This window comes from Catharus ustulatus, chromosome 31, assembly GCF_009819885.2.
Source record: "Catharus ustulatus isolate bCatUst1 chromosome 31, bCatUst1.pri.v2, whole genome shotgun sequence".
NCBI lineage: Eukaryota > Metazoa > Chordata > Aves > Passeriformes > Turdidae > Catharus > Catharus ustulatus.
In genome coordinates this window covers 3,274,381-3,289,211 of record NC_046251.1, presented here as the reverse complement: position 1 = coordinate 3,289,211, position 14,831 = coordinate 3,274,381, and the positions used below count along the sequence as shown (strand labels likewise).

Sequence of the window (14,831 nt, the reverse complement as noted above, 5' to 3'; positions counted from 1 at the left end):
ACCCAAGTGGACAGAGGGGGTGGCGCCAGTTTGGGGCTGGAGGGCACAGCCCCTGTCCCCACCAGCAGCTCCACTGCTGCAGTCCTGGGAGTAGCCAGGCTGAAAGGATCCTGCAGGAGGGAATCTTTGCCAGTAACTGCAGCTGTGCTGATTACCAAGGAGTGGAAGCATCTGTGTCTGCCCAATCAGTCTGGGGAATATAAAAGAGTGGCCACATTTACAGGCAGTTGCAGTTTGAGTATGAGACCCAGAGTCTGCTGGAGTAAGAGAAGGAGGTGGCTGTGCTGTGAGCAGGTGAGGGACAGTCAGGGTAAGGTGGCCAGGAAAGGAACAGCTTTGGGGTTAGCCAGTCATGCAGAGTGCAAGAAGGAGTCAGTGCTGTGTGGAACTGCCTGTAAGAAAAGGGATCAGTATTGTGTGAAGCTGCCCATGAGAAAAGGAGTCAGAGTCTGAGAGAGGTCTGTGAAAGGAGGAGTGAGAGCTGGGAGAAAAGTTCAGAGAAGAAGGCATGTAGGGTTTGCTACTAAAGGGCTGGTGGTGATACAGCTGTGCCTGTCTCAACACAATAACTGCACACAGGCCCAGGTCTGGACACTTCTGTGCTCCTGCAGAGGGGCAGCACTGAGATCCGTGCCTGGATGGAACCATTGAGAGCATCAGGGCCTGGCACAGGGACATCACCTGCAGGAGCTGGGCATGAGCCCAGGCCTGGCAGAAGGACACCTGGAATAGAACACCTGGAAAGGGTGGGGCCCACCTCTCTTCAGGCCAACTTCAACCCCACAGAAACACCCCCTGCTCACTGATCCACTCTGATTTTACCCAAGATGTGTTTTGGGATGTGCAACAACACATTTTGAGCTATGGGACAAGGAACAGCCTTAAAGGAAAGGGAGGGAAGATGTAGATGGGATATTGGGAAGAAATTCCTTCCTGTGCAGGTGAGGAGGCTCTGGAATGGATTTCCCAGAGAAGCTGGGGCTGCCCCAGCCCTGGAAGTGTCCAAGGCCAGGGTGGAAAGGGCTTGGAGCAGCCTGGGACAGTGGGAGGTGTCTCTGCCATGGCAGGGGTGGGATGGGATGAGCTTCCCACCCAAACCATTCCCTGGCTGTGATTTTGGCTTGAGAAGCTGGGAGTCACTGCAGGCAGAAACACAGAGAGCCTGGGAGAGGTGAAACCCAGGACAGTTGAGCTGGCACAGGTGGTCTAGGGACTGCAGGGAGAAATCAGGATCACCAAGGGTCAGGTGAGGCATTAGGAGAACCAAGGGCCAGGTGAGCCCAGCCATGTGTGGGATTTCTGCAGGGAGGACAGGTTTGCTGCTCCTGGGAATTCCACAGCAACCTTTCCTGGAACTGCAGCAACTTGTAAAGGCTCTCCAGGAGCTGCTGCTGCACCCAGGGCTGTGACAGCCTCAGTTCTGCCATCCCTGATCCTTGCACAGTGCCAGGCTTGGCACCATCTTCAGCAGGAGGCTGGAAAAGTTCCTCTCCCTGCAGTGCTGCCCAGGATGGGAGTTTTCCTCTCTCCCACCCCACTGCCCCCTGCTCAGGGGAGCTGAGCCCAGGCCCTGCTGCTTTCAGGCCATTTCACACCTTTGAACCATCAGATGAAATTCTCAACCAGGACTTGATAATCTTAAACTTTAACAATTCCATGAGTCGACCTTGGAGCAGGGTTCCCAAAATCCCACCCATCCCTTCCCTCTGCAGTGGGATCCATTCCCTGTGTCCTGTCCCTCCATTCCCTGTCCCCAGTCCCTCCCCAGCTCTCTGGAGCCCCTTCAGGCCCTGGCAGGGCTCTGAGCTCTCCCTGCAGTGAGCTGAGCACCCCCAGCTCCCCCAGCCTGGCTCCAGAGGGGCTCCAGCCCTGCAGCAGCTCCGTGGCCTCCTCTGGCCTCTGTGCAGCAGCTCCTCATCCTCCTGTGCAGGAGCCAGGGCTGGAGCAGCTCTGCAGGTGGGGTCTCACCTGGGCAGAGCCCCCTCCCCTCTGCCCAGCTCGGGGGGCTCTGGCTCCTGTCCAGCTCTCACCCCCAGCCCCTCCAGGTTCTCCCAGGGCTGCTCCCTCTGCTCCCCCTGGATCCATCCCAGGGGATCCAAACCCTGACCCAGGGCCAGCTCCTGCCCTTGGCCTTGTCACCCTCAGGACATTCCCACAGGGCACTGCTCCAGCTTGTGCAGGTCCCTCAGGGGTGTCCCTGTCCCTCAGGGGTGTCCCTGTCCTTCGGGGGTGTCACCTGCAGACCCCCAGAGCAACTGCCCTTCCCCACCCTGGCACCCAAAAATTCAGGGAGCAGCACTAGAGCACTTGGAAATCCCTGGTAGTGCAGAGTGAGACCCACAGCTCCACAAGTGTCCCCAAACCACACAATTCCTGCCCCTGTATCCCAAAGCCACCCCAAGGCTGACAAGGTGGCACCTTCTCCCCAGAGTGCCCCAGAACAGATCCGGTGGGAGGGGCTGGGTAAGAGGCAGCTGAAGAGTCCATCAAGGGCTCATCCCCATCCCAGAGGAATCAGCATTCCCAAGGGACCCCAAAGCCTCTGGCCCCAGCAGGGTTTGTCCCCACTGGGGTGGGTCCAGCTCCCCAGGAGCCCCCCAGGCAGCAGGAATTGTGTCCTTGCTCCAGGTGACCCAGACCCCATCTCCCAGCTCTGAGGAGTCTCAGACATTCCCAGGATGGAGCAGGGCTGGGACAGGGACGGTGGATCCAGCAAGGCTGGAAACGAATCTCCCCACCTTCCCCATTGCACTGGGACACAAAAGGCTCTTTTCCACACTCAGGGCTTTTGCTGGTTTTGTCCAGAGAATCCAGGAGCAAGAAGGGCTAAAATCCTGCTCCCCCCTCCCACTGAAAGATTCCATTTCAGTCCTGAGCTCAAACCATGACTCTGAACACCCCATCCCTCTGCGCAGACCCCAGGCAGGCCAAATCCAGCCAGGAATGAGCTGTGCAGGCAGCAGCCCCCAAACCCTGCCCAAATCCCTGCTCCAGGTGACAGAGCTGGGGCAGGCTCTGGAAGGTGATTCCTGGACATTTTCCAGAGCTCCTGAGCACCCAGGGCAGCACAAAGAACTTGGCTGAGACTGGACATGCAGCCGAAAGGGAAACTTTATTACAGGACTCATGAGAGACATAAAAAGCATAAAAATCCAACCCAAACCACACTGCCAGGACAGGACTGAACATCAGCACAAAATCTGGGAGCAGGTCCTTGGAGTTAGGTCCCTAAAATCTCTTCCTACTACAGTAACAACAATTTCCCTGGCATGCTGAAGACCCATTTTGGCAGGAACAAGGAGATTTCGGAATGAGGCAACTGAACCCTCACTGCAGGAGACTCCAGCTATCACTAAATACCCTGAAATAGGGAGTGGTAAACAGAGACACCCCAAAATAGGGATTTTATCTCCCAGTTCAGTGGACACATGGAATGTGAAGCAGTTTTAGATCCCTCAAGGGTTGGGGTTCATTTGAAGAGAGGGAAAGGGAGGTTTTTGAGGAGTTATTTTGCTATGAGGAGCCTGAAATCAACCTGTCTGTGCTGCCTTTGGTCAGAAACAGCCTCAGTCACAGGACAATGCTGAATCCCAACCCTGAGCCCATTCCCAAAGAAAATAAGGGGAGACCCAAACTTGTTTTCTTCCTGCTATATTTAAAAAACTCAACCCAGGGGGAGCCCTTGGCAGGGGCTGAGGAGCCTGAGGGATTAGAGTCTTCCAAAACCTGTTAAGAGGGAGAGAATCTTCAGGTCTTTTGCAGCAGCACAGCAGAAATGTGGGATTTGCCTTTCCAAGGGTGAAATCCAGCCCGGAGCAGGTGGTACCAAGCACAAGGGTAACAGGAGGGATACCCCACCTGCATCCCAGGATAAATTTCACCCCCCAGGCTCGATCCTGCTCCCAGAGGAATGGTTCAAATCCAAGAGTGCAGAATCATGCCCAGGCAGGGCAGGGGCAGGGCCTGGGCCTCAGCACTGCAGGAGTTTTGCAGCCAATTCATCCTGCAAAAGGCACCAAGACTTTTCTTTCCGTGGTTTCCCTCTCTGGGGTGCTGGCAATGCCGAGCTCCATCCCTGGAGTTACTTCCTGACGCTCCTCCGGCTGGACGAGGTGGTGGTGATGGTGTAGGACTTGGAGGAGCCTCCAGAGGAGAAGCCCAGAGCTCCACTGCCCATTCCTGCTCCCAGGCTGAGGCCACCTCCCATGCCTGCTCCCAGGAGGCCGCTGGAGCTGGAATATCCTGAACTGCCGCTGGAGCTGACCACAGCTGGGGGAGAGGAGCAAAGGAACGTGAGCACTGGCACCTGCAGCCAGCTGGGCACCCTCAGGAAAGGCTCCCATGGGTCATGGAATGCTTTGGCTGGGAAGAACATTAAAGCCATGGCAGGGACACCTCCCACTGTCCCTGACTGCTCAAGCCCCAGACTGGCCTTGGGCACTGCCAGGATGGGACATCTTGGAAATCCACTCCAGGGCCTACTCATCCTCACAGGGAAGAATTTCTTCCCAATATCCCATCTAAACCTCCCCTTTTTCAGTTTGAAGTCCTCCCTTCTTGTCACTCCATCAGCTCAGGATCCCCTGAGCTTGGAGAACTCATGGAGAACCCCTAGAAAATCCCTGGAGAATCCCATTTCACAGACACCCTCAGCTCATCTCCTGGTGGCCCAAAGCTGTGGGAACATGGTTCCCCAATTCCCAGCAGGAATTAAGTGGCTGAAAATCAGAGCTGCTGGTTTGGAGCATCCCTGAGAGAGCAGCTCCTGCCCAAGGTCTGGGCCAGGTGAGAATCCAACACTTCCCAAGCTGGAAAAACACCCTCTGCCATCACCTGTGCACTAACTCCCAGCCCAGGGAATGCATTTCCCTTTAGGGCTTTTCCATCCATACAACAATGGCAGGAAAGGAAGATCAGTGCTGCCCCAAGTCCAATTTCATCCAGATGAGCTGGAGCTGAGCTCAGGATGCAGCCTCAGCACCAGCCCCAGTCTCCCACTAAGGAGGGGCTGAACTGGGTGAACTGGGACACTCTGAGCCCCCTTTCCCATGGGTTTAGAACAAGGTGGAACAGCTACAAACAACAAAATGCACTCACAGATGTTGACGTTGCCAACTCCTTCCCCAGCCAACCTGGAAAAGACAATGGGAAGGGGAGGGGTTAGGCTGAGCTTTCTTGGTCCTGGGGCTCAAGGAGGAAAAGAGGCAGGAGTTACAGATCCAGGGAGGATCCTGGGCCCAGGGCTTTGTGCCAGCCCTGCTTTTATCAGCCCTGTTATCACCATGGGGGGCAGAGAGCACAGAGCACAGAGGTTCTGTCCCAATTCCACAGGGATTTCCACTTGGAAATCTGCCACAGCACCAATATGATGGAAACCAATTTTTTTCCTCTTTGCTTATCTTCCCCAGGTCTTTTTCCCCCCAGAATCTGCCAGTTTGGCTTTTCAACCAAAGCATGTCCAGCACCAGAACTCATTTTTCCAAACGTTTTCTTGTGTGCATTTCCTTGTGGAAATGGGAATTGGGTTCTCTCAGCATCCCCAGGCAAAGGGAGGAAAGGGAACACAGGGAATCTTTGCTCACCATTCCCCCCCGTGTCCCCACCTGCTCTCCTCGCCCTCCAGCAGCTTCCTGTAGGTCGCGATCTCGATGTCCAGGGCCAGCTTGACGTTCATGAGCTCCTGGTACTCGCGGAGCTGCCGGGCCATGTCAGCCTTGGCTTTCTGCAGGGCAGCCTCCAGCTCCTCCAGCTTGGCCCTGGCGTCCTTGAGGGCCAGCTCCCCGCGCTCCTCGGCCTCGGCCACGGCCGCCTCCAGCTTCGCTCGCTGCGGGACAGAGCGGCCACGTCAGGGGGCTCCTGATCCCCAGAGGAGGATCCTGTGCCCCAAACCTCAGGCTCTGCTGCCCAGCCTCCCTCTGTGGATCTGCAGCTCAACTGGGACTTCATCCTTACTAGTTATTTGGGCACTGGATGGAGATGGGCACTCATCTCCTTCCAAGGTCTCCCAGGAGTAAGACCAAGTTTCTCTCCACTTTTTTCTCAGCTTCCCACATCCCACAGATCTCTTGGGGTTCAGGAAAGCTCAGGTTTTCTCTCCTAATTTCCCCACAGCTTGTTCAGAGCCAGGCAGTCTCTAGCTGAAATGTGGGCAAGGTGTGGACTGGAGCACACCTGGAGCTACCAAACACCCAGATCAACACAAGACCAGCCCTGTGGGGCCCCAGGGAACCTCCAGCTGTGCCCCCACAGCTCCCAATGCCCCATGTTTGGCAGGAAGGGCTCCCACGAGGCTCTGTGCTCCCATCCATTATCCGAGGGAGCCCCACAGGGCAGCTCTGGCTGGTGCCAGAACCTCCCTGCCCTGAAACCAAATAATCCGGGATGAATCACCAGGTTTATCTAGAGCCTGGGGAGCTCCAGGCCAGGCCTAAGCCACAGCCCTGATAAAGTGATAAAAGCCCAGAGAAAGCAAACAGAGCTCCCCAAACCTTTGAGTGTGCCCAAACATGGTGTTCTCTACTGGGAAAGGGAGTGGGCAATGATCCCAGGAACAGGAGGGGACGAGGATTGTGTGGGGGCCCCTCTGTGTTCCAGGGCCAATTTCCACTCATCCTGTCCCAAATCCACCTCCCTGGCAGGATCACCCTGCTCCCAACGCTCCCCCTCCCCTAGCAGAACTGAAATCCCTCAGGATGGGCAGTGCAGCACCCTGGAATGGCTCTTACAGACCAGGGAATTGTGAAGGTTGGAAAAAATCTCTGAAATCACCAAGTTTGAGGTGTTGTGTGACACCCAGACCCCTGAAACATCCCTAACATCACAGAATGTCTGGAGCTGGAAGGGACTCACAAGGACCATCACGACAACCCTAAAAATCCCACTAACCCTGAAATTCAACATCTGAGAGCCTTGTCCAAAGGTTCCTGGAGCTCTGGCAGCCTTGGGACTGTGACCATTCCCTGAGGAGCCCCTGTCCAGTGCCTGACACCCTCTGGGAGAAGAAGCTTTTCCCAAAATCCAACCTGACCCTCACCACACACAGCTTCAGCCGCTCCCTCAGATGTTGGCCCTGGTCCCCAGAGGGATCAGTGCCAGATCCCAGCTCCGAGGGAAGGACAGGAGAGGGGCAGCTCCTCACCTGGGCCTTGGCATTCTCAATCTCCCCCTGGATCCTCTGGATGGTCCTGTTGATCTCCGTGATCTCGTTCTTGGTGTTCCTCAGGTCGTCCCCGTGTTTCCCAGCTGTCACCTGCAGTGCCTCATACTGGGACAGAGCAGGGGGACACAGAGAGATGGGGTGAGGATGGCAGGGAATGAGAGGGATAGAGCCCCCCCCACTCATGGCACAGGGAATACAGGTGCTGACAGAGCTGGAGATCACGGAATCATGGAATGGTTTGGCTTGGAAGGGACATTAGACCCCATCCAGTGCCACCCTTGCCATGGGCAGGGGCACCTCCCACAGTTCCAGGGTACTCCAAGCCCCATCCAACCTGGACACTCCCAGGGATGGGGCAGCAACAGCTCCCCTTGGAAATCCATTCCAGGGCCTCCCCACCCTCACAGGGAGGAATTCCTGCCCAACATCCCATCCATCCCTGCCCTTTGCAGAGGGAAGCCATTCCTGTGTCTCATCCCTTCAGGCCCTCTCCTGCTCTCCTGGAGCCCCTTTAAGCTCTGGATCCTTCTGGCCTCCTTGCTCACCTTGCTCTGGTACCAGGACTCGGCCTCGGCGCGGCTGCGGTTGGCGATCTCCTCGTACTGTGCCTTCACCTCGGCGATGATGCTGTCCAGGTCCAGGTTCCGGCTGTTGTCCATGGACAGCACCACCGATGTGTCAGAGATCTGGGCCTGCAGCTCGTTGAGCTCCTGCAGCAAAACCAAGCCCATGAATCAGCGGGATTTCGGGGCCCCTCTTTAGGAAGCCAGTTAGAGAATCCAAGGAGAGAAGGGAAAGGGAGGCAGGTAAGAATTCCATCAAGATAATCATTAATTAGGAGGGAACCAACCTTGCAAAGCACAGAGCAACAACCAACAGCAGAGCTGGAGCTGCTTATCCCTACTTTGGCAGCAGGGCTGCTTATCCTACTCTTATCCCACTGCTTAGAGAACAACCCAACTGGCTGCAGAACCTGGAGGGGCCAAATTCCAGCACCTCTCCCAGGGATGTGGGTCCAGCTCAGGCAATCCCTGAGCTTACAAACAGTGGGGAGGAGGAAGGAGCCTGGAACAAGGAGCCTTTCTTCATTCCTGTCACATAGAACTAAATCCCTACAAACCACTCATTTTCCTTGTATGCATACAAACAGCATCCCAAATAGAGTGTTGTCTTGTTATGTCTGCAATCCATCCATCCACCCATCCATCCATCCATCCATCCATCCATCCATCATCCATCTATCCATCCATCCATCCACCCATCCATCCATCCATCATCCATCCATCCATCCATCCATCCATCACCCATCCATCCATCCATCCATCATCCATCCACCCATCCATCATCCATCCATCCATCCATCCATCATCCATCCATCACCCATCCATCCATCCATCCATCCATCACCCATCCATCCATCCACCCATCCATCCATCCATCCACCCATCCATCCACCCATCCATCCACCCATCCATCATCCATCCATCCATCCACCCATCCATCCACCCATCCCACATCCCAGACAGGGAGAAGTCTGTGTGACAATCCACAGGAATTCAGAGCAATCACTTCACGTGCAGGAATAGTTTTGCATATGGAAGGGCAGACTCCATGAATCCGTCGCCTTCCCCACGTTCATTTGCCCAGCCAGCATTCCCTGCTCTCTCCCTCTGAAGAAGCAGAAGGGTCCTCACCGCCTCATGGAAAGCCCTCAGGAAGTTGATCTCATCCGTCAGAGCATCCACCTTGGCCTCCAGCTCCACTTTGTTCATGTAGGCAGCATCCACATCCTGGAAAAACAAGGAATAACCCACTGAGATTGTGGAACTTTGGTGTCTGAGCCCACCCAGCCTCTGGTGGCTCCCAAAGGAGAGATCCCCAAACCAGCTCCAGGTGTCCCAGGGGCACCCCAGGGCCTACAAATCATCTCCCAGGGCACTGAATTCTGCTGCAGTGCAGATCCTGAGAGTCCTGGGGATCCTCTGGATCCCTGTTTGCAAGTTCAGCATCAGGTTGGACATGGAGACCTCAGGAAAGATCCCAAAGAAAGATCTGGCATTATCTCTGATATCCCTGAGACCCAACACCTCAGGGCCTCCCCTGAGCTGCCTTTGGATGGAATTCTGCCCCTGAGAGCTTCAGCAGAGCTGGAGTAAACTGTGAGTAGGGCCAAGAGTAAACTGTCAGTTGGGGCAAGCTGCACACACTGCTGGTCAGTCCCAGGAAAGAGCCACGGCTGCCCCGTGCCTGGAAGTGTCCGAGGCTGGACAGGGCTTGGAGCACCCTGGGCTCATGCAAGGTGTCCCTGCCCATGGCAGGGGTGGGACTGGGATGGAGTTGAAGGTCCCTTCCCACCCACCCCATGTGAGGATTCCCTGCCCCATGACGATATTCACCTTCTTGAGCACCACAAACTCGTTCTCGGCCGCCGTGCGCTTGTTGATCTCATCTTCGTACCTGCCAAAAAAAGGGATTCCCGTGAAGTTAGAGCCTGGATAAAAGGAAAATCATCCCAGAAAAATGTTATCCCAGTTGCCTTCTCTATCCCTCCATTTCTTGGGAGCCAGCCCAGCAATTCCCAGGGCTGGTGCCCCAGCAGTGCCCCAGATCTGCTCTGGATGAGCTGCTCCACCTCACCACCACCACCTGGAAATCATCCCCTCCCTGCTCTCCCTAAAATTCCTAAAAAATCCCTAGAATTCCCTGTGCTTCAAGAGATTCCTGCTCCTCCTTTGGGGAGGGCCCAGGCTGTGCACCCACTTTGGCACCAACTCTTCAGGGAGCAAATTCAAAGCATGAGAGACACAAACAGATCCCACAAACTCCTCTGGGCTGATCCCAGCACCTCTTGGAGCTGCTTCCACTCTGCACTTCCCTATTCCAGACTGCTGGGAGCATTTTGCACGTGTTGAACACATGGCACTGTCCTGGGAAGAGCCAAAGGTAATTAATTACCCTCATTCTCCTCCAAAGCCTCACTCAATTCCAGTCTTGGTGACTCCACTTCTTTAAGTGTTCACCCTCAGATGAGGGGCTCACCTGAAAATCCCCAGAGGCTCACCTAAAGTTCTCCAGAAGATAAAAATCCCTGTCCAGGGATTTTACAGGACCACCATTGATTTGCAAACCTGGATCTTGGAGCCCACCTGGACCTGTCTGTGCACTCCCAACCTGCCCAAACATCCAGCCCCAGCCTGCCCTGGGGATCTGGGAATGCTGAAAGCCATCCAAGGGGCAGAGCAGGAAGCACTTTGGCTGTTTGGGAACAGTTGTTGCCTGGTTAAGGCTCTTTATTTACACGGGCCCTGCATGGCCAAAGCTGCAATTTGCCTTCCAAAGCAGGAGCTGCTTCACCTTCCCAGCCTCCCTCCTGCTCCCAGCTGGAACCCTGCCCGTGCGCACTGGGATCAATGGACATTGCCCCTTTGGAGGTCAGTGAGCTCCAGGGCCACTGCAGAGGAAAAAAAATTCAGGAAATGACGCAGAGGCGCCACCTCCACACACAAGGGATCAGCAGGGAGAGGTAAAAGCATGGAATTGTTCCAGAAGGGATCATCACATTCCTCATTTCCTGGGGGCAGCTCCACCAAGCCACTCAATGAACTGGTAAAGCACGGAATCTTGGAATAGTCTGGGTTTGCAAGGACCATAAAACCCATCCCATTCCCACCCCTGCCATGGCAGTGACACCTTCTGCTATCCCAGGTCACTCTAAGCCTTGTTCAACCCGGCCCCCAGAGATGGGGCAGCCACAGCTTCTCTGGGAAATCCATTCCAGGGCTTCACCACACTCACAGGGAGGAATTTCTTCCTAAATCATCCAAAATTGTCCCGATGCTCCTCTGGAAGCCCAGGACACTCTCATCCCTTGGAGCTGACCCCTGTGGGCAGCATGATCCCAGCTGGCTCCACACCCTCTGCCACTGCAATTCCTGAGGGAGGGGCTGGGTCTCATCCCTGGAGCTTTTCCTCCCCTAAATATCACCTGGGAATTCCTGTGGAAGCCAGACCTATGGAAGAGAGGCCACAGGCACCCCCAAAGCACATCATGGTTTAGGTTTTCCATCTATAAATGAGATTTTCTCCATATAAATGGGAAGCAGTAGGTTCTGCATTCTAATTATTGCATCCTCACTCCCTCAGCTCCTAATTCTTGCTTCCCTTCTGTCAGCACAAAGAGGGTTTGGCTTTCCAAAGGGTAGGCTAAAGAAATAAATCCATGAGTCCATGGACTGAATCCATGGGAAATGTAACTAAATTTTGGGGTTTAATCCCTGGCTGCAAACCAGCTCCTTGCAGAGATTCCAAGGCCGACTGTGGATGAAATAATGCAGGTGAAATAAGGAAGCAGGGCTGGGGGAAGCATCATTCCCAAGCAGCTCTTTGGGAATCTCGGTATTGACTCTCCCTAAACACACCCTGGGGATTATCAGCTCTGTTTGTTTGCAGTTCCTGCCTGATCCAGTTTGCCAGCTCCGTCCTATTCTTCCCTTCCCTTCTCAGAGGCATTTCCCGGCTGGGCTGGGCCGGCTGGGACAAAGGCCACCTTTCTTCTGGGGCTCCTCCCAGGTGACACTGAAAAGTCACTGAAGAATTGCAGGGCAGCTGCTCCATTCCCTGCCCAGGGAATGAGCCAGGAGCTCCTGTGGAACTCTGGGGCTCTGGCCACACCAAAGAGCCACTCCTGGCCCTGAGGGAGCCCCAAAGCACCACCTCCAACCCCAGGGAGGCCCCAGAACGTCCCCTTCAACCCTGACTATGCCCCAAAGTGCCACCTCCAATCCTGAGGAGGCCCCAGAGCAAAGCCAAGAGGATGGAGGACTGGCCCATGCAGGAACAAGGTGCAAGAAGAACCCAGGCAGCTTCCCTGGACCAAACACCTCATTCCTGGCCAGAAAACACCTCCCTCCCCGGGAAACTGGGGACATTCACGCCCAGCTGGTGGCTCCACCACCCTGCCAGGGGGACACTGATACTTTACTTGGTCTTGAAGTCCTCCACGAGGTCCTGCATGTTCTTGAGCTCTCCCTCGAGGCGCCCCTTGTCGGCCAGGAGCGCGTCCAGCTGCCGCCGCAGGTTGCTGATGTAGGTCTCGAACATGGGAGCGATGTTGCTTCGTGTCGTCTTCTGCTCCTGGAGGAGGCTCCACTTGGTCTCCAGCATCTTGTTCTGCTGCTCCAAGAAGCGCACCTGGGGGGGAGCACAGGGGTCATTTGGGATGGTGGGAAAGGGGGAGCTTGCACCACAGGGAATGGAAGGACTGGGCTGCAGGTGGTGACGCTGTCCCAGGGATTTCATGGGAAGCACCAGAGGAGGGTCATGGAAACCATGCTAGAGAGGGTGGCTGCTCTGGGACCTGCTTTGGGATTTGGAGGCTTTGGATGAATTAAAGAAAAGCTGACATTTGACAGAAACTTGCCCCAGACCTCAAACCCTCGAATTGCTCCAGCTCCAGAGCTGGATTCCTCACATTTCGGGGATGCCAGAGCAGAATTTACACAAGGCCAGTTAATGCAAAGGAGCCAAATTGGGCAGGGCAGCATAAACACCAGGGGCAGGCTCTGGTTCCAGCTGCTCCCCTGGGACAGGCTCTGCTCCCAGCTGCTCTCCTGGGACAGGCTCTGGTTCCAGCTGCTCCCCTGGGACAGGCTCTGCTCCCAGCTGCTCTCCTGGGACAGGCTCTGGTTCCATCTGCTCCCCTGGGACAGGCTCTGCTCCCAGCTGCTCTCCTGGGACAGGCTCTGCTCCCATTTGCTCCCCTGGGACAGGCTCTGCCCCCAGCTGCTCTCCCGGGACAGCTCCTCCAGGAACCTCTCCCTCCCCAGATTTTGGGCTGGGATAGGGGTGTAAAGCCTGCACCCCCACTTGGGCAATCCCAGGTAAATCAGGGCTGCAAAAGCTGCCTGAGCAGGTGAATACCAGTTCTGTTGGCAATGCCAGCAGGGCTTTAACACATCGAATATTTGATTTAGAATCAAATCATTATTATCAAGAATCATTTGATTGCAGTGGGCAAATCCCACCACGCTCTGCAGGACTGACCCTCAGCCCGTTTGTGATTAAACCAATTTTGGGTCCCAGCTACCGCTCAGCAGCCCCCGAGCTCCGAGCCAGCCCAAGGCCTCACCTTGTCAATGAAGGAGGCGAATTTGTTGTTGAGGGTCTTGATCTGCTCCTTCTCCTCCTTGCGGACCCTCTGGATGCTGGGGTCGATCTCCAGGTTGAGGGGTGTCAGCAGGCTCTGGTTGACGGTGACCTCCTGGATGCCGGCGGGGCTGAGGCTGCCCCCGAAGCCCGCTCCCCCATAGCCGTACCCCGAGCGCACGCTGAAGGAGCTGCCCCCTCCCAGGCTGATCCTCTTGCCGGCCGAGCCCAGGCTGTAGAGGCTGGCGCTGCCGAAGCCGCCGGCGCGGCCGAGCCCGGAGCTGCGGGACGAGGACACGGAGCTGACCCGCACCTGGCTGAGCGCCGGCCCCGCGGCGGAGCGGGAGCTGAAGGTGACGGAGCGGGACATGGTGCTGAGAGAGAGCTGCCTGTGCAGAGCCGAGAGCCTGTGCTGGAGCCGGGGCACTGCGAGCGCTCCCGCTGCCTCCCCTTTTATCCGCTACACGGCTGGGCTTGGCCCAAGGGCACACCGCGGATCGTTTTACGGCTCGGCATGGGTGTGCCTGGCTGCATTCCCACCCTCCGGCGGGGCCAGGGAACGGCCCGGCGAAGGGACAGGGACACACCTGGAGGGGACAGGAACACACCTGGAGGGGACAGGGACAGCCTGGAGGGGACAGGGACACACCTGGAGGGGACAGGGACACACCTGAAGAGGACAGGGACATATCTGGGGGGGACAGGGACACATCTGGGGGGGACAGGGACACACCTGGAGGGGACAGGGACAGCTTGGAGGGGACAGGGACACACCTGGAGGGGACAGGGACAGCCTGGAGGGGGCAGGGACGCACCTGGAGGGGACAGGGACACACCTGGAGGGGACAGGGACAGCCTGGGGGGGACGGGGACACACCTGGAGGGGACGGGGACACAGCTGGAGGGGACAGGGACAGCCTGGCCCGTGTCCCCGCTCTGCTCTCCACCACCCCGAGCTCTGTCCCCAGTTGCTGCGGGTTCCCCGAGGTGTTGCAGTGAGCGAGGGCACACAGGGAACACCCGCGGCTTCTGCCCTGGGCAAAGCTGATAAAGCTCCTGCCTGTTTAATCTAAACCAGGGCACTGTCCGGGCCCTGCCAGCCTGCCCACCCAGCAGGGAATGTTTGACCTTCCCTCTCCTGCTAAGCCCTCAAATAAATCCTTAAAACTGACCTGGGTTAGGAGGGTTGAATCCCACCCGATCTTTAGTCCACACTCAAAAGCAGGATTAAAATCCTGGCTAAATACTCTGGGTCCCTGCTTGAATTTTGAGGTTCTATGAAGAAAAAGCAGAGAAAAGATGGGGTTTCAGGGTTTTCACCATTTGCAGTTAGTCCCAGAGAGTTTTAGCCCCTCACTATCAGGTCATAAATTCCCCAGGAGATTTCAAAGTCTGGCCTGAAAGTGTCACCCTTCAGCTTTTCTGTCACCAGGACAGGGAGATAAGGCGGCGTGCAAACTCAGCCTGCACAGAATCCACCCACCCTGCTCTGGGGGGAGAGGAGAAGCCTGGCTGCTGCAGGAAAAGT

At 56.1% G+C, this 14,831-nt stretch overlaps 1 protein-coding gene across 1 annotated transcript; it reads right to left on the bottom strand.

Annotated features, from left to right (window-relative positions):
- Positions 1-3,093: 3,093 nt before the first annotated feature.
- On the bottom strand, positions 3,094-13,730 carry LOC117009028 (keratin, type II cytoskeletal cochleal). The gene is made up of 9 exons (XM_033083204.1): positions 13,287-13,730; positions 12,141-12,349; positions 9,556-9,616; positions 8,854-8,949; positions 7,705-7,869; positions 7,139-7,264; positions 5,604-5,824; positions 5,098-5,132; positions 3,094-4,269 (listed from the first exon to the last, which is right to left on the bottom strand). Exons 1-9 carry the CDS (start codon positions 13,671-13,673, stop codon positions 4,082-4,084), a joined length of 1,488 nt encoding a protein of 495 aa, XP_032939095.1. The 5' UTR covers positions 13,674-13,730; the 3' UTR covers positions 3,094-4,081.
- Between the last annotated feature and the right edge of the window lie 1,101 nt (positions 13,731-14,831).